At 34.6% G+C, this 19,765-nt stretch overlaps 1 protein-coding gene across 45 annotated transcripts in view; it reads left to right on the forward strand.

The window, feature by feature from the left end:
* Nucleotides 1–19,765, forward strand: part of NRCAM (neuronal cell adhesion molecule) — a 150,807-nt gene that overhangs the window by 113,661 nt on the left and 17,381 nt on the right. For 16 of the 45 annotated variants that reach the window (XM_072033756.1, XM_027457145.3, XM_072033798.1 and 13 more), the window contains 11 exons: nt 381–578; nt 692–762; nt 1,662–1,887; nt 2,198–2,313; nt 6,030–6,234; nt 6,435–6,557; nt 7,524–7,700; nt 8,779–8,814; nt 16,743–16,808; nt 17,326–17,451; nt 18,527–18,679. In XM_072033756.1, coding sequence (XP_071889857.1) covers nt 381–578; nt 692–762; nt 1,662–1,887; nt 2,198–2,313; nt 6,030–6,234; nt 6,435–6,557; nt 7,524–7,700; nt 8,779–8,814; nt 16,743–16,808; nt 17,326–17,451; nt 18,527–18,679 — 1,497 coding nt within the window. Of the gene's footprint in view, nt 1–380; nt 579–691; nt 763–1,661; nt 1,888–2,197; nt 2,314–6,029; nt 6,235–6,434; nt 6,558–7,523; nt 7,710–8,778; nt 8,815–16,742; nt 16,809–17,325; nt 17,452–18,526; nt 18,680–19,765 lie in introns of all 45 variants that reach the window. The other 29 variants (XM_027457212.3, XM_072033827.1, XM_038166258.2 and 26 more) reach the window with 7 other exon arrangements.

A 19,765-nucleotide genomic window follows, 5' to 3' on the forward strand; every position in this document is an offset into this window, starting at 1 on the left:
CTAGGAGCAACATATTTGTTTGCCAAATACTCCTTTTATATCAAAATTCCAATCTTGTCTCACTTTCTTGCTGTGATAGTTCAAGGGTTCCTGTTATATTAAAATCCAGCACCTGACAGAGAGCTCTTGTAATAATGTGTTGCCTGACAACTGCATTAGTAATATGAAATAATGAAAGACCGTTTCTCTTACATTTCTATCTATGTAGTACCTTTCAGAACCACCTTGCATACATATGTCCTATGTACTTCCGTTTCCATGATTTTTAAAAACGTTAGTTGGATTGCTCAGTTTTGATTAGCTTGTTCAAAAACGGCTACACTGATCTAGGAAGGTGTTGCAAGTTTTGACATAAAATTGGATTCAATTCCTGTTTGCAGGCTTTGTGATTGAATATGAAGATGGACTGCATGAGCCAGGGGTATGGCATTACCAGACGGAAGTTCCTGGATCTCAGACAACAGTACAGTTGAAGTTGTCTCCATATGTCAACTACTCATTCCGTGTGATAGCTGTCAATGAAATTGGTAGAAGTCAGCCAAGTGAACCATCTGAGCAGTACCTGACAAAATCTGCAAGTAAATAAGTATTTCTGCTTACTAGTGATTGATTTATGCTATGAATAGCATCAAATTTGCTTGGAATGGAAGTAGCAGTCATTCTTGTTCATGTGTAAATATTTTGTTTTCAGACCCTGATGAAAATCCTTCTAATGTACAAGGGATAGGCTCAGAACCTGATAATTTGGTAATAACATGGGAGGTAAGTTTGGGGATTTAGGAGGTTTCGTTTGCTTGTTTTCAGCTCTGTGAGTAGCATTTTTGTAGAATGTTTTTGTTTTTAGAGAAATAACAATGATCTACCTGAGAATACCCTGTGAAATAATATATGTGTTGTGTGTTTATGATATTCTTGAAAGAGAACAAATGTAGACATTTCCTATTCTTCACTTTCAAGGAAAAGCTGCATGCGTTATCAAAGAAAAATCTTTTTTCAAAGTGCCTTGTTTTCCTTACCGATTTCTCTAAGATAATCCACTAATTTGGTAATACAGCATGTTTTGCTGCCAATGTAGAAAAAACTTAAATATGTAAATTGTGATTTATCTCAAGTAGATTGTTATTTTTAGGACATATTCTAAAGTAGATTAATTCTACCCTCAGCTTCTGTGGTAAGCTGAATTGTTGTGCACTCTTCCACTAAAAAACTTTTATGCCTCTATTATGCCCTTAACATCACGACAGGAGCTCTGGAGAGCCATGTAAAACCAACTTCCCATCCTAGGCAAGAAACATTCTCTAGGGAAAACAGTTTATAGGGAGCTGGTGCAAATCTACTTCTCTTTCCACTTCTAAAAGAATATTTGAAAACAAAAAATGTGCATAGAAATCCCAATGAATGATGGTTGTATGATAATTAGCCAGTCTTTTATTGACGAGACTCAATGTAAATTTTACTATTAAATGAGGAGCAACTGAACTGACCTCATGTAAGAAATAAATTACAATGCTTGGAAATTTCAGCACTGCTGCATCCCTGTCATAGAACACAGTGATAAATTTTCAGTAAAATTGTAAATTGATAACTTTGTGACTCTAAATTTTCTTTTGAGATGCTTCAGAATATTTAAAAAACAGTTTGATTTACTCTTTTTATTTCAGTCTTTGAAAGGTTTTCAGTCTAATGGACCAGGACTTCAGTACAAAGTCAGCTGGCGTCAGAAAGATGTTGATGATGAATGGACATCTGTTGTAGTTGCAAATGTGTCTAAATATATTGTGTCTGGTACACCAACTTTTGTTCCCTATGAAATAAAAGTACAGGCTTTAAATGACCTGGGATATGCACCAGAACCATCAGAGGTGATTGGACATTCAGGGGAAGACTGTAAGTTTCCTAGTTTGACTCAGTGGTACTAATTAAAAGTGACTAAATGTGTAACCTAAATGGGAATTCAAAATATTAAAGTATTAAAAAGTATGTAGTATAGTAGATATTTAAAAAATTAAAATGAAGTAAGGTGGGGATAATAAGGGTTCATAAAACTCTGTAGTATTAGTGTTGAGGTCAGCTTTTTAACACACAGGATCAGCTTTTTAACCTACTCTTTGAAAGGAATGTAAAGAGTAAATCCAAAAATGTTCATGTGGTGTCTGATTCTAACTAGGTACTTGTTACATCTTTTTTTTCCTCACAGTGCCAATGGTTGCACCAGGCAATGTGCAGGTTCATGTTATTAACAGCACACTGGCAAAGGTGCACTGGGACCCAGTTCCACTAAAAAGTGTCCGAGGACATCTTCAAGGGTACAAAGTAAGTACAGTCAAAAGCTTTCTATCCCTCATTTAATATAAGAGATCACTCTTCCTATATGAGATTGTATCCAGATTGAAGTAACTGATGTGTAAGAGGATTCTTGCTTTTCAGTGAGCTCACAAGTTTTGCTGACAAGAGCAACAGCATTCAAATTACTCATTTAAAATTCGGCAGGGTTCCAGCCTTTTAGTATTAGTCTCTTGTGACATTGTCCTCAAAAAAAAATTGGATGTGCCTGCAATTAAGCTTGCACACATTACATAGATTTTAAAAATATATAATAGTTTTACAGATTTTTTTTTTTTCCGGAAGGATACCTAGAGGATGAGGAGCAATAGTTTCTGTTGGAGTCTCTTTTAGGTCTAATGCTATTGAAAACTGTTTTGTGATTGCTCTTCTTGTACCATAGCATGATTAGTCACGTAATTCTAACTAGCCAATTACTAGCTTGGAGTTGTGTCTTTAGAGGTCAGCAAAAAGCTCAGTTTAGAGAGAGTAGAAAAGGTGGATGGTTTGGAGTACGCATATAACTGAAGGAAGCTTAATGTAAGGTAATGCACTGGCTTTGGTGATGACTAAGAAGTCTTTGTTGGAAACAAAAGACTGCATTTAATAGAGAATGGGAGACAGAAGGACTTCAGGGTAAGAAACTGGGGCAACCTCAGCAGATCAGGGAAAATCAGATCACACAAGTTGCTTCAGAGGTCGCACGAGAAACACAGAAGAAACTTGGACCTGCAGAAGCATGGTGGACTAGTTGGGCAGAGGAGGGTGGAGTGAGAGGATACATTGACCTCCTGTGCAACAGTAGAAGAAAGTAACAAGTAATTACTCCTCTACTCTTTTGCAACTATAGGAATAAATGTTCTATCAGAACAGAGTAGTTGCACAGCCTGAACTAGGTTACTTTGTAAGACAGACTAATTTGAACTACTTTTTAAATGAAAGGAGGAAAAGAAATATTGGAAAAAAAAAATGAAAGGAGGAACATATTTGGAGGAAAAGAAATGCATGTAATACTTGTAAAATGGAGGGCTAACATTCAAGAGCATTGAATCCAAACTTCTCTGTGTTACAGCTTGTTGAGTTCCTGTTATGTGGATGTGACTTATCTGGCACAAAATACCACTGTCTGGAGAGACTTCAACTAGTTTTATAATGAGCTAACATAAGTATTTGTAGTTGTTCTGGTGCTTTGCCCTAGGTAATAAAACTGGCTGAGGAGCAGGACTTACTAGTTCATATCACTATCTGGTAGATTATAGTCTCATGTCAACCTGGTATTTCACAAGCAAATGGGAGACCAAAAACCATTATGTGACAATTAGAATTTAGTGAAGTTAATGCTTGATGTTATTCTTGTTACCACAATGCTAATGACCATAACCCAAATCAGCATATTTCTACAAAAGATCAGTATTAATGCAAAAAAGGAGTAGACAAAAATGTTTACCAGTGCATCCAGTATTCTCACACTACAAAGGCATAGTTACAGAGAGTTATCATCATCCCAGGTTTATTTTCTCTCCTTTATTTAGTAATGGGTTGCACTCTTGCCTCTCCAGTTACCTAATGAATTAGTCATGCCATGGTTACTTGTCTAGTCTGATAGTCTTCTCTATATATTGTACATTTTTTTAGCTTTAAAAAAAAAAATGGGGAGAAGGGGATATTGTGTGGGGAGAAGAACCACACAATTACACAAAGCTAAGCAATTTTGAAGCTAAAATGTTAGGCAATAAACATAAATAAAACAAGCTCAAGACTGCAAAATTAACAACTAACCTGACCACTGAATATTTTTGCTCTTGCAGCTAGGACAAATGAGACAATGGTATATCCTTGAATAAGTTGCAGATGCAGCAGAACTTTCTTAAATAATTTTTGCAGATACAGCTAAATCAAGCTAAACCTAGACAAGGAATGACACATCCTAAGACCTAGTGGATAGTTATTGTTATAAAGCTTTCTCTGAAGTCAAGCTGAAAACTTTTCATGGAAGCAGAATATGCTTTAAGTGTCTTACTGACATAGCACATGACTATCCCTTTTCAGACATATCAACAAAATCCTGCTAGGAAATGCAGGCTTTGCTAAGTAATAAAATTATTTCAGATGGTAGCCCAATATGCAGTGTTGAATTAAGGGTGCATTTCTTAGCAAAGGGAAGCGTATTTCTCTAAAGATTCGTATCATGAAGACAAATGTACAAACAAACCAGAAAGACATCTATCTAGTAACAGTCTATACCCCATATCACTTATATTTTGTTTTTATATTAGTTAGTTGTTACTGGATATACTTTGGTACTATGAAGCATTTCAAACCTAAGAAGAAACTTTAAAAAAAAAATGTTTTTGCTGTTACTACTGCCATTTTTTCTTGTTATTTGTATAATGTCAGTGGTTATTCAATAGGCGAAAAATGTAATGCAATCTCTTACTGTCATATTCGTCTTAGAGATTGCTGCTTATCAAACCTAGCTTATTAAAGCTCTCCTTCTATTTCAGCCTGGCTATGGATAAGTGATGACCCAACTATAATAATGTGATTTTGAAAGGAACTATACCCGATGAGTTTCAATACAAATATAAACTCAAGTTTTTCTTAACTTATAAATGGCTTTCTGCACTAGTTGGTAGAATGAGAATTGCAAGATGACAACTGATAGTGTTGAAAAACATTAACTCAAGCAATGTAAAACACAGTGGCAGTTAGCAATTGGAGTGAAATGATACACAGTTAGCAATAGGAAGCTGGTGTTAGTGTATTTCTTTATAAGTGACCTATCTGGGCTTTGTAAGTCCTAAAAATTCCCTTTTTTGAATTCACACGTGAAATCCTAGCATTCTTAAATAGGTGTTTTACAGTTGGCATAAACAGAAACAGAGTTGTAGCAATTTACATTGCTTTATCAGTTTTAGTGTCCGATAATACATGCATGAAAATTTTGCCGTGTAAAATGAACAATGATGCATATGAATGTGATAGTCAGAGGATTAACACAAGTCTTTGTAGGGACAAGTGTTAACGTCTTTCCAGAAATTGTGGTAGAGACACAGTGCAGTCAAGGAGATTCCAGTAATTACCTGTGAGGCTCTGTAATTTCTTTGAAAGAAAATCAGCAGAATGGACATCAGAATTAGCTTTGTGCTCTGATCTTTTTATCACATAAATGGAGGAATATTTCTCCTATGACCATATGTGGAGTACATTGCAGGACAGTATCCTCAGAGGCCTTTCATGACTTGTGTGTTTTTCCAGCCTTTTTTTTTTTTTTCCATTAAAAAAAAAATCTATTTGGCCTCCACATCACAGGGAATATACATGTATCTTGTGTAGTCAGGTGAAAGGCATCTATAAATAGGTGCCAAGTTTGCTTTGGAAGCTGTGTAGACATATTACTGCAAGTATAGATGGTTTAAATGATCTGCCCACTCAGATGCTAATATGAGAATTGTCAGACACAAATGCAGTTCCAAAACAGAACTTGTGTCAAAGTGTCTTTGAGCATAAACAGAACAGGCAAATGGTAGGTAGTCCTCACCAAGTCATGTAGACGTGACTGTGTCTAGACAAGGAGGAAACCTTTATGGTGCTCGTTAAAATTGCAGTTATTCCTACCTGTAATTTATGGATACACATGGGAAAGCTTAAGAGTTTGCAAAATCAGAACACCTCAATGCTCACTATAGATTTTATTTTTTCTTTAGGTTTACTACTGGAAAGTACAGAGTCTATCCAGAAGGAGTAAGCGACATATAGAGAAAAAGATCTTGACTTTCAGGGGAAACAAGACTTTTGGAATGTTGCCAGGGCTGGAGCCCTATAGTTCTTACAAGCTGAATGTTAGAGTTGTCAATGGCAAAGGAGAAGGACCAGCAAGCCCAGACAAAGTATTTAAGACACCTGAAGGAGGTATGAAATGGGAAACTTAGGAATTAAGTTAGATGTGGTGTATTCAAAATGAGTATACTAAGGATGCAATTGCTGAATTTGCATGTTGGACATCATAAAATAATAATCTGGCTCAATATGGTAATAATCCATGAGCTTAATAATTCATTAGCTGTTTTAAGTTCATCTACTTTGTATTTACCATATATTCTTCTTAAAAGTTCCTAGCTCACCCTCCTTTTTGAAGATCACTAACCCAACATTGGATTCTCTGACTCTGGAGTGGGGTTCACCTACCCATCCAAATGGTATTTTGATATCATACATACTGAAGTTTCAACCAAGTAAGTTAATTATGAATATTTACACCTTTTACAATATGTTTGCTGAATAGTAATTCATTTATTGAATGCTAAATTTGTAATGTACAAAAGATATGATTGCATTGTAGAAGTCAAGTTTGCAAAAGATTATTATATCTGACCCAATTTAGAAAATTCCACTTGCTCAAGTGCAAGGTTAACATTTTTCCATTACTTTTGGTTATTCAAACCCTAATTGTCAGCCAAGTTAGAGGCACTTATAAATCCTATATTCTGACTGCAGAGAAAATATCATTAGCAGTAGATCAAAATACATCCAATTATATTGTTGTCTGCTTCTTCAGTTTTTATTCTAAAATGAAAATACCATCTCTGTGCCATTCATTTATGTCAGAGTTATACTAGCTTTAAATTAAACTGCTCATTATTTCCATTCAGCCAGTCCCTTCCTTAGGATCCACATGCTACTGCCTACTTACCCAGAAATTGATCAGCAATGGCACTGTCAATTAGGAGTTTAGGCATATGCCTGGAACAGATGAAAGCGGTTTGTTTTACAAGATTCCACTGTTCCTTGGTGTTAGAAGTCATTTCAGTATTTTTATTCCTAAGCATACTGAATTTATTCCGAAGCAGTTAGTTCAGAGATACGGAGAGCTGAATGATCAAAGTTTCAAAAGTGTGTACGTTCAGTTGGTTTGATGTGGAATTAGTAACTTAGATTCAGATACTGAATCTAAGAATGGACCTTGAGCTTAAGAAACTTGTAGATGTTCCTTATCTCCCCTCTGAATTTTTGTCCCTCTCCTTTTTATATAAAGGTGATTTTCTTTGGAAACAGTAGGTTATCATTTAAGTGACTGGAAATGAACGATGCAGCAGACAAATACAGAAAAACGAAGTCTGTTTTAATACAATGACAACATACGCAATTTTCCTAAGTAACTGTGGTTTTGTTTGTTTGTTTGTTTTTTCTTGTAATAACAGTTAACAACACACATGAATTAGGTCCCTTGGTAGAGATAAGAATACCCGCCAACGAGAGCAGCTTGATATTAAAAAATTTAAATTACAGCACACGATACAAGTTTTACTTTAATGCACAAACATCAGTTGGATCAGGAAGTCAGATAACCGAGGAGGCAGTAACAATTATGGATGAAGGTAAGATGGGTATGTATAAAGAAAACCCACTGAGTTTAAAAAAATACTACCAGTTTTATTTAAAATATTACTACTGCTTCCTTCCATTAAGAAAATGGTCCCTGATAAAAAATTCTCAAGGGCTTTTTCAACTCTATTATATACTGTTAAAATATTTTAAATAGTTTTTAGGAAAAGATGTGCAAAGTTTTTCTACTGTAGCGGAAGCCCCATAATAAGTGTAAAGTCTATCTTTTTGATATAAACTCACAAGACCTAATTCATTGGCTTTTTTTGGCTTCAAAATTTCATGTAACTTTACATTTTAAGTGCTATTACTCCCTTACGCTATTCCATTCCAGAGAATAATACATAATTACAGAGAATAATACTGAAATGATGCAGCTCTATGCCACAGAGGTCTAAACTTTTTCCACAGAGCTGGCAAAAAAATACATCTTCAAAAAAGATGCCAAAAAAAAAATTCTAATTTGTGACCACAAGTAACTGGTGACATTGTATATTTAAATAACCTTATTTATAGTGTTTGATCCTGTCACTATTGATTTTTACATTTGTAACAGTTCTAGGATATTGGCAGTTCTTTTGTTGAAGATGCTATTTATTTAATTATGAAAGCTCAAAAAATAAGAGTAATTTCAAACAAAAGGGAAGTATAGGGGGAAAGCCTTTTATGATTTTGCACATCTTAATATTAAAGGTCTATCTTGATACCATCTTCTCATGTATTTTTATGATTACTGAAATTACAGTTTTATTTCAGTCGATATAGATGAGTTGGTATGCAATGCAATTTTTCTAATAGTGTATTAAGGTTGCATATAAACTACATTTATTTTAAACCGTGTCTTAACAAGCATGACCAAAAAAATTTAGCAAATGCATGTATATTAATTTCTGTCTTGTAGTAGTCTGTCGGTGTTCAGCATAACTAGATTGTTTCTAATTTATTTGAATTAATACATTTTATCTAGTCTGCATGCTTTTCTGGTTTAAAATGAAATTATTTATATGTATGCTCCCTTTGGTGTTGTATCTAATTATATAGTGTTCCTATTCTTGTTTTCCTCCATTAAAGCTGGTATTCCTCGTCCTGCTGTAGGTGCAGGCAAAGGTAAAATAAAACTGCATGATTTGTTAATGTGTGGATTTTGCAGTGTTGCAAATGGGGAAATTGTAGTGGTAAGGACAGAAAATCTTGAACTACACATTACTATACGAAATATTAATCAGTGCTGGAATAAAACATTTACATTAAAAAAAAAAAAAGAATACAGAATGCTTATTAATACCTTTCATCTGTTTATTTTGCCAGAGTTCCTGGGGAATTCATTAGCTTTGCTTCAGCAAAGTCTAATTATTTCTGAACATTTAACAGATGTATCTCACTGTCATAAATATTCAGGGTCCAGGTGCACTAGCACTGATGAGCTGGAGTAGAAAAAGCAGCAGCTTCACAAAGATTTTTTACTGCCTGTGCCATGCGCGTTTTTTCTTTCAAAAAAGTAGGTGTGCCTTTGTTCTCGCTGCTGATTAACGCTACCCATTTGATCACATTTATTTCATTTGCGACCAACTGTGCATAGGAGGCAGATGACTGACAATACCCTCTGTATACTTCCCAGTTCAAGTATCAGATGGAATATAGAGGCAGATGACTTCCTGCTCTCTTAGGTTCGCAAATCTTGTGGGTGATCACTTGAAGATATTTCAGTGAGTGGAGCATATTGTGAACCTTGTTCTTGCATTCAGCAATATTAGGTTCTTTATAATGAAGTTCTTCTGTCGAACAATGTATTCTTCACACAGTTTTTTATGAATTTTGATACCTTTACTGCCAGAAGCAAAGATTACCCTGAGAGACTTCAGAGAGCTGAGTCAGAAAGTTGTCTCTATACCCATGTGTGATTTTATCACAGAGGTGTCATTAACACTTACCAACATTGGAGTTTCAGATTCTCAGGCCATAAAAATCCCATGTCAAAATCACTACATGAAAGTATCCATTATTTTTTACAAACTCGGAAGAGACAAAATAAATTGTTTCACATATATTTATTTTCCACTTGATGATCAGGTGTTTTGATAATCATATGGCTATAATAATAGCCATGCTATTCACCCACTTAGACTGGTGGAGAAGTCAGACCGTGTAAGCATGCCTTTGTGCATGTGTATATAAGTGCATTCTAATATCAAACACATTTCTGGTAAGTGTATGGAGTTCTGGGTTTATTTTAATGCTAAGTCTTTATTACTGTGTTTTAGTCAAGTTGTAGCTGGGAAGTCAGCACAGATTGGGACAACAGAACTGGCTTGTAGTCCTCGACGTAGCAGCAGAAATGTAAATTAAGTTCTCATTATTTATAGCTGAGCATAAAAACTCATGCAAGGAAAAATGGATTCTCTGTGTGAAACTGCAGCCTAATTATAGCTGTATCACAGTCTAGGGCTAGCAGAAAGCATCTTATTTGTAAGATCAGCTGGAGCAGCTCACATTTCAGAGCTGTCATCTCAGATTCTCTGAAAACGTAAGCAGATGTCTTCGTTTGGTTCCATGCCGTTTATGGTTTCAAAGTTTTCACATATTCCTGTTGCATCTAGCTCTTACAATCGTAAAGAAAACTTTGGAACTGCAAACAGGATGGTGCTAAAGCCATGACATCTGCTATGACATCTGAGTTGCTGCAGCTCTGAGATGAAGGTTCTCAGTGGTTACTTGCATTAACATGATTAACTATTTCCCTACTGATCCTGGACTATAAGAAAGGAAAAAGAGGATCATATTAGCAAGTGCCAAATTATTTGGTCCCATGAGTGGGTGGATTTGGGAGACAGAAATACTCAGCCCGCTCAGGAAGAAACTATGCCCAGCAGTGAATTTTTACTCCTTCTCCCTCCTGCAGGACAGCCTTTGAGTAGATACAGTTCTCATTAATGTAGACCCAAAGCCAAACTGAGAAGGATATGAAATTTTGATATCCTCAACTGTGTTCTGATCCATCAAAAGCAACAGCCCAGTGTTTCATTTTGAAGGGCAGGAGTTATCAGAAAAATACATATATCCTTTCTTTTGCAATTTGAGATGAATATCTTGGAAGTTAACAAGACAGTAGATGTCAGATTCAGAAAGAATAAAACTCAGTGAAATTTTGGTAGTGTGTTTTCTACTGGCTAGCTGCTTCCGAAGGCCTGTAGCTGGTCAATCAGAAACATTGGACGCAAGGTCTTGGGGGAATTGAAAGCATCTAAACCTAGGAGAGGTGTACAACCTGAGATATATTTCACTTCTCAGAATAAAACTGTATTTTAAAGTGCTGAGGGAAATAATGCTAGTGTTAATGCCAAGGATCTTATAGTGTCTTAATGTTTTTATTGTAGACCTGAAATATATTTGCTGTCCTGAAATACATACTTGTGGTCCTTTGGCACCATGTGACTTTTGCAGTCTATCTATGCAGGCATGGACCTTTCATTGTACTGTAGTCTTTCATTAGTTTAAAATCAAGGAAAGCAACCAAAGACTGCTTACTGACACACTTCAGTTGAGTTTGTTTGATCATAATGACTGCACTGGTGTCAAGTAGCTGTTGTAAAGATACCCAGATCAATCAGTAAAGAAACAAGCCTTTTTGCCTTTTCTCCTTTAATAGTAACTTTAGATGAAAGTAAGTTCAAGGATAAGAAATTTGGATAAAGATTTTTTTCCCCCCTTATTCCTTTAGTAAAGATAGACATATCCTGATTGAATAGAACATAAAAGGACAACATGCTGCAACAAAGGGGGACAGTATAAAGAGGAAATAATTGTCTCGCAGCAAAAGAGACCCATACTAATCAAAGTGGTCTTTCTGCAACTGGTGTCATTGCATCAGATAGCCAAAATGCAATGGATTTTGGCTGATTACAAGACCTGAGGTTTTGTTCTCCTCTGATGAAATTTAACTGGGAGATTCATGTCAATGTTGCACAACCCCACATGAGTAAATCATGATAGAAATGGTTTTATTGTGGATGGGCAAGCTACCCTGTTATACTGTTTATAATCCAATTTGACTTGCACTATATTTTTTCATTTATAATTACTGTTGTACTATGCATGATATATTTAATCAAGATAAATAATTAGATAAAGAATAAAGTATTTGATAAGCCGCATGCATTGCTGTTGGCATCTGGGTATTGACATCAACGTCTACATCTACCAACAGACATGGGGTAACAGAGGTGTGAGAAGAAATTAGGGATTAAGAACCTGATGACCTGTGAAGTAATTATAGAAACAGCTGGAAACTGACTCTGGTGATCACTGGAGTCAAGGCTTTCCTACCCTCTTTGATGAGGATTTTAAAATAAATAGACTACAGAAGAAAGAAAAGAATACAGATTAGACCAGTGGTAGAAGTGAAAGTTGCTGATTAACATCAACAGTCACAGGGGCTTGTAATGGTCTTTGTGGTAAGTTGAAGTGGAGGGAGTCATGCCATGTAATTATGCACGTCTCTACATTTAGCAAGCCTTCTTGTTCCACTTTTCTGATTCTTTTTGATATAGTCCACATTTCTAATTTAAAAGCACTGATAACTGACAGATGTGACCTGCAAAGCTAGTAAGATTGGGAGCTTTAATTGAAACTAACACTTGCTGTCAATGCAGTACTTCAGTATGTCTCGTGTTCTTCATATGAACTTCACATCTCAAGAACTGATGGAAATACTTTTGTTACAATGGAAAAATACAAGCAGTCGAGCCTCTGAGTCTGAAACTTATTTTTTTCTGGCTGAATCTCCAATGTATTCTTCACTCAAGGCTAGAAATCATTCTCACCTCAGTTCATATTTCTGATCTATTTGGAAATGATAGGATCATCTTAATATTCTCTGTTCCATACAGAATGCTGTTGTTTAAACCATTTTCCCCTGCCCACCATCTGTTGTACCTCCCTTTTTGAATCATCTCACATCATGTCTCCATATTTTTCTCTAACGAGTTCAAGCTGCTTTTTCTCTTCTAGTTAATTATAGTATTTCTGTACTGATCCTTAAGCCACTCTCTCTCTGCGGACTTCTCTGCGATACATTTGTGTGGTTCTTTCAGTACAGCCTGCTAAAAAAACCCTTTGATTTTTTCCTCTTTTAAGTCTACCATGAAAAATGTTGATGCTTTGGATGCGTAAGAAAATGATGATCATTTCAATGTAAAACTTCCTGCAAATACATTCCGCTTTTTAGACTTCACACAAAATCTATGCCATGCTAAATGTTTATCAATGAAACTATTTCTTGCGTTTTTTCATTGTCTTCTGTATTTCTTGAACTATAGGAAGTTTTTTGCAATGGCTTAGATAATCTCAGAAGTGAGATCTCTCAATGCCAGAAAATGCCCATCTCTCAATGCCAGAAAAGGAATTTGCTCCTATTGTTATACTAAGGCTTGAATTTCCTAATGTAAAAGTTTGGGGTTAAAAAGCAAATTAAAGCAAACCCCTAATTTGTCGTATGCCTAGTTCTCTGTGATATATCGCTTTATATTTTTCTTCCATTTGACATGAGTCATCAGGTGTGTGTTTATCACATAGCTGCCAGTTCTTGCTGGAGATTTGATGAATCCCCTGAAACTTCATAAAGCTTAATCACTTTAGGGATTATTTAATTTACTGTTCTGCTACACTAAATCGTGAGTTAGAGTAGCTATTCTATTAAGATACTTTCATATCTTATGTCACAAATTACTGAATTCTGTTGAGTCTGCCGTCCAAGTACAATTGTGTTATTTGCAGGAGCTCTGTTCTTGAAAAGTCAGAAGATTAAATACTCCTCTACCAAAAAGAAAAAAAAAAAGGCAAAAAACCCAACCATCACCAAAAAACAAACAAACAACAAAAACAAAAACAAACAAACAAAACAAACAAACAGAACAATGACAGCAACAAAAAACAATATTGAAATTAATTTGAAAAGAAAGGAAAATACTACTTTGAGCCTATGACTCTTTCTCAACAGTTGACAAATTCTTTAATACCATATCTCACTACAGTACTCAGAGATATCAGCAAAACTTTGCATTGCACAGCATGGTTAAAATGGCTTAATTTACTGGAGGTAGCTGAATTAAAAGTCAGTTTGTATGAAAAGCATAACTTAATTAACAGTCCAATCCCATCATTTTTGAAGTGACTCTTGTCATTGGTGGTGCACAGCATTATGTGTGGCTGTAAATCACAAGAACACGGTGTTCCTCTGCTCAAAAAGCACTTCTCCCTGAGACAAAGCTTTCTAGCCTCACTCTTTTCACCAACTGCCACTTGCATGCTTTGAGAGTTTCTGCCAGCTGACAATAACACATTTTGCATTTGTGAACAGTGCTAGGAAGCATAGTGAAGTACTAAGATGTTAATTATAATTAGAGGTGTGGTGATTTAGAAGACAAGAGTCTGGGTAGATTGGAGACAAGCTCTGAATCTTGTACCTACCGAGACATCAGGCTTTCATCACCTTAGAATCCATCAGCTATCTTTTATTTTACCTACATGTATAACCATTTTGCAAATATGGCAGAGTTGAAAGATTTAACTAACAATTTCCAGGCTTGCTGGAATTATTAGAACAACTAGTTCTAATAATAGAACTAGTTGTTATTCTAATAAGAATAACAGAAGTAATAATTTTGAAAATAAATACGCTACTGAATGAATTTGTTGGTGTGTTGTGTTCGATAAGAAAAACCAGAACTTAAAACTGACCAAATACTACACAAAGATCAAACTGTACAAGCAACCATTGGTAAAAATCAGAAAAGAGGACGTCTGGGAAATGTCAGCATTAGTCAGTCACTTGAGAGAATTTAGAAACTAAAAAACCAAAAGAATGAAGATAATTTTCTGAGCCAATTTCACTGTTATGTGCAATCATATGAACAGAAAGCAATTTACTCAATACTAGGTCTTTAATCTAGCAAACAGCCATTTAGTCGGGGCAGAAACTAGAAATCAAAGATTTAAAAAACAAAGCCCCAAACAAACAAACACAAGAACACAAGAAAAGATGCACATTTCACAGGAAAGGTAATTATCTAATTAGCCTAGTGATACAGAGGCTGGCTGTCATCTGGAGTCTTTCACACAGGGTGAGACTCTTTACTTCATCCATGAGCACCCAGGCATCAGGAGGGAAAAGCCAGATGTAGTTCTGTGGCATCTCTTTGCAGGAGAAACAGATTATTGCTTATAGTTTCTTCTGACCTTGACATCAGTGACAAATGTCAGCCATACAGTTCTGCTGCTAATTAGACATCTTTGGTAGAACAGCAAAATCCGGGAAAATATAGGTGTGAGAAAATATGATTTAATGAAACAAAACAGAATAAATTATATTTAGAGTACTAACCGGTAGCTTTCTTGGCAAAGAACAAATACTAAGATGCTGATTGTAATTTACACCTGTTCCCATGTGCAAATGAGGCAAGATGTTTATATATCCTATCCATAGTCTCAGACTCTGAATGTTTCTAAATTTAGACCTTGCTATTCTTTCTTCTTGCTACCTTAAAGTGGCACAGAGGAGCAGAACGTAATCCCCGTGCGTTACTATAGTGGATATGATTACAGACCAGATTTTCCATACCAGAATCCTGGCTCTGGTATTTCTTAGTGGTTTTGTTGTTGATTTAGTAACCTAGATGGCTTTTTTAAAAAAATCTTGTTCTTTCTGATTTTAAGTTGATTTTAGAGAATAGATATATTCTTTATCTCTTAAACAAATATGTTCCCTATTTTTGATTGGTGAAAGAAGTGATGTATAAAATACATAAGCACAACAACCTACAAAGACATCAAATATAGCAGTAATAGGTTTAATACAGACTGAAGTTGAATGAGAATTCTACTAATGAAGTAGAATTAAGAAAAGAATGGTACAAATATGGAGATAAAAAGCCTGATAGTGTGAAAATTTGTAACGAGGATACATTTTCAGAAGAATTGATGGTATTTGCATCATTTAGATCTTTTAAAAAAAAAAGACTCTCAGGAGCTATAGATTTCTAGTTGCAGTACTCATTTAGTCTGTCTATACAGATTTATTTATTTTACTGTGCCAAAGCAAGCCATTTTTTCTTTGAATCAAATTTGGAACTACTTCCAGTCAGCTGTATGGACAAGCCCATCCTGTTCTGAGGAGGAAATAAGTATGTGAATAAAATCTCTGCAGCACTTCTTGCCTTGAGAACAGGCCTTTGCTCATTTTATTTTCTGGTATAGGCAAAGTTGCTGGAATTTTGTCATTGTCTTTCCTGAGACTAAGATTTCACCTCTGGTGTTCCATGATACTTTTGGAAGTATTTTTGATGTTTTAGCAGGATCAAAATGTCAGTGGCAAACAGAGTAAGGCATTTTCGTTCAAAACCTTTTGGATCTGCACTAAATAATAGAATTTATTTTTATTAATATTAAGCAAACAAACATGCTGAAGTTTTTGTCCATTTTTAACAGATGTAATTGGAGAACAAAAATTAAGATATGAGCAAAGATGTGGCTAATTACAAGATGCCGAAGAGAAAAGGACTTATTTGCATAGGGGACTTTGTGCATATCTGTGCAACACACTTGTGTCTGACGAGAATGATAATAGGACTCAGTATCTTAAAATCCATAGTATTGTTTTGTTTTGTTTTTCTTTGCTTTCCAGTGACTCGAGTGCTTCACACCAGAATATTTTGATATTGGCTCTCCATAACATAGGGAATGTTATGGAAATGTTTAAAGTTGCAATGAATCCATAATGGCAATGAAGCTGATTTCATAAATGTTCTGTAAAAATAAAGGTTTCAGTAAAAATATACTCCTGTTCATTTTCAAATATGTGTTTATCATTTAGCCCTTTCATATTTTAACAAGTAAAACTAATTGAATTTTGCATGAATGTAGAGTGTGCATGCATTATTCGTTTAGCAGGTAAGGCTTTACTGCATTATTTAAATGATAATTTTTGATGTAAAGTGTTTTTACTGTTTATTTTTTCTTTCCCACTACCTCTGATGGTGAAGGATATTCAGAAACCCTTTTTGCAACCTCCCCAGTCATGCATACTGTCCGTCCAACTTTCTATAAGGGTATTGTGTTCCTTTTTTATCATTATCAATGCAATAGAGACACAGTCCTATAAAGGGCTTGCAGTTGAGGCATTTACAGTCCATTCAGTGACGTGGAATAAAGGGAGGTGTGTGCCACCTTCATACCTCTGTTCTCTCCATTTCCCATTACCTGGACAATGTTCTCACTTCTCCACTATGTTCATTTTACTTCTGGATGAATAGAAACAATGTTTTCTGGGATTTTGGCAATTAAGCATTTTTAAGTATTTGGCAGTTTCAGTGTTATAGGGCATGCTCACTAGAGTACATAGATTTCACTTTCTAATTTCATGGTGTAGTAACTGCTTAGGATTCAATTACCAAGCATGCTAATTTAGTCACTAATTTCCTGTAATGGAAACAATGACAAATACTTTCCCTGTATGTGATCTAAATTAGCATAGTACCTTCCTTTTTTTTTTCTTTTCTTTTTTTTTTTTTTAATGTATGAAGTCGCAATTTCATATTCTGCTTTGTTTTTCTATTGTGTATTCAGTGCAACCACTTTATCCAAGGATCAGAAATGTTACAACAGCTGCTGCTGAGACCTATGCCAATATCAGTTGGGAGTATGAGGGACCAGATCATGCGAACTTTTATGTTGAATATGGTGTAGCAGGCAGTAAGAAGTCATTTCATTAAATTATATTAAGTGTTCAGATATATTTTCAAACATTTTTAAACATGGTCCTAAGTTGACCCAGTGTTAATGATAGCTTTTAAATGTTTGGAAAAAACATTTTTTAACTTGATCTGGAGATCAAATAATTCTCATTATAGTAAACATCAATGTGTAGTAGGTTTTTGATGCTTAGATAGAAAATCAGCCTTTGTTCCTTTGTATTATCTTATAAATTATTGTGAACATGAACTTCTAAAATGTAGATCACTTAAAGCTGATCGCTTAAATGCATTGATTACATATGTAAAAATATGATTACATACATTAAAATGGGATTTAACAGTTCTCCTAAATTATATCCAAATCAGGAAAATAAAACAGTCAGCAAAAACTATTTTCTTTGTTAAATTAAACCTTAAAACAAGGTATTGACCAACTTGCATACTTTTCTTGGCATGAAAATAGGTTTTAATCTTTGATAATACAAATAATAAATGTAACACAGATAGATAGCTAATAAAACCATGATATTTAAATACTTTATCCTCCTAAAGTTATGACTAAAGATGATATATCTGAAAATTGGAATATAAATAATTTTTTATGGATATTAGTCAAAGAAGCATCTGTCCTGGAAAAAGAAGATAATGATCAGGAAATATGATCTGTTCAGATTGCAAAATAGAATTTCTCAACTAAAGTAAATATTAACTGAAACTACAAAAGTATAGTCTCATTAAATGATTAAAATCTATTTTAATGTATTTGATAATTGCAATTTCAGTAAGTCTTTAAAGAAAATAAATTAAAATCGTATTTCTACAGTACAATGGAACAAATGTTTAAAATAGTTTCATAATCAATGTGTAATAGTGTATTCTTCAATATATTGCATGCAATATATTATTTGCAGTCGTAATTTTATATAGTTTTATTTTTTGAAAGAATAGTTGTTGTTTTTTTCAGCCAATCCATAGTTTAGTCAAGTAACTGTTGATAATATTCTGTCTAGAAACTTTCAGTAACACATAGACAATTAAAATTCCAATATGTTGTTTTCCTAAAATTTTTGTAGGCAAAGAAGATTGGAAAAAAGAAATTGTAAATGGTTCTCGAAGCTTCTTTGTGTTAAAGGGTTTAACACCAGGAACAGCATATAAAGTCCGGGTTGGTGCTGAGGGCCTGTCTGGTTTTAGGAGTTCAGAGGATGTGTTTGAGACAGGTCCAGGTGAGGCACACCGTACCAATTCTGTATCATAGTCAGAATTGCGAGAGACCACATGCTGAAATGTTGAACTGCTTCTAGCTAAAAGACTTTGTAGCTAGCATCTTTGTATCTTTGTATGTTCCTTTTTTTTTTTTAGAGCAATGTTGAATTATTTTTTAAACTCCTATATATGCTAGCACATTTCTTATGTAGATTATGAATGTTTTCATCCTTTCAATTGATTCTACTTGTCTGTTGTTTATGTTAGGGGCAAGATACTGCTCACACTCCATCTGTGTGCTGTGCATTGAAGATGACCTATTTAATTTATTTCTAATTAATATAACTAGACTTCTATATTTAAATAATGTCTACTTTAATAGAGTCAAGTACATATTTTGAAAACTAACAATCTGCATATCATCCTATTTAATACAAAAAATCAGAGCTAAAATGTATGTGTAATCAGAAGTGCAGATTGAATCTGAAGACTCATGTAATCTATATATACCACTATTAAGAGATTTCTACTTATGTTTCCTTTCCTGTTATTATATTAGTTATGTAAATATTTTGATTTCACAAATTATCCTGTGAATCAGTAAGGCTATTAAGTTCTATATGTATATCTTTTCAGTCATTTAAAGAAAGGTGCAGCAGTCATTTTTTTCATAAGCAAATCAGTAATGCTTGTTCATTTAACTCAAAGGAAGAGTTTTATTGGAAGTTTTTTTGATGTTATGCTGATTATGTTGTTACCATCACAGCATGCTTTTGGTCAGCTATTATTATCTGTTTGTATATGATAGCCACTTCTGCTCATTCCAAGCATTTTGGTCCATGCATAGTTGTTTAGCAGGCACTTCACCAAATCCAGAATGTTATGATTTAAGAAAGTAGTTTAAATATGAAAATATGCTTGGACAATATGTAATATTTATCAGACAACAAAGTAAATTATGAATGTACCAGTTGGAAAGTGAGTGCTTTCTAAAATCATAATTTTTTGCTTTGTTTTGTACCATTTCTGTTGACAATTTGTCAAGTTGCAGCAAAATTTTGAAAGCATGGTGCTGAATAACAGTGCCAAGCAAATGTATATGGGCT

Source organism: Anas platyrhynchos, chromosome 1 (genome assembly GCF_047663525.1).
Source record: "Anas platyrhynchos isolate ZD024472 breed Pekin duck chromosome 1, IASCAAS_PekinDuck_T2T, whole genome shotgun sequence".
Lineage (NCBI taxonomy): Eukaryota > Metazoa > Chordata > Aves > Anseriformes > Anatidae > Anas > Anas platyrhynchos.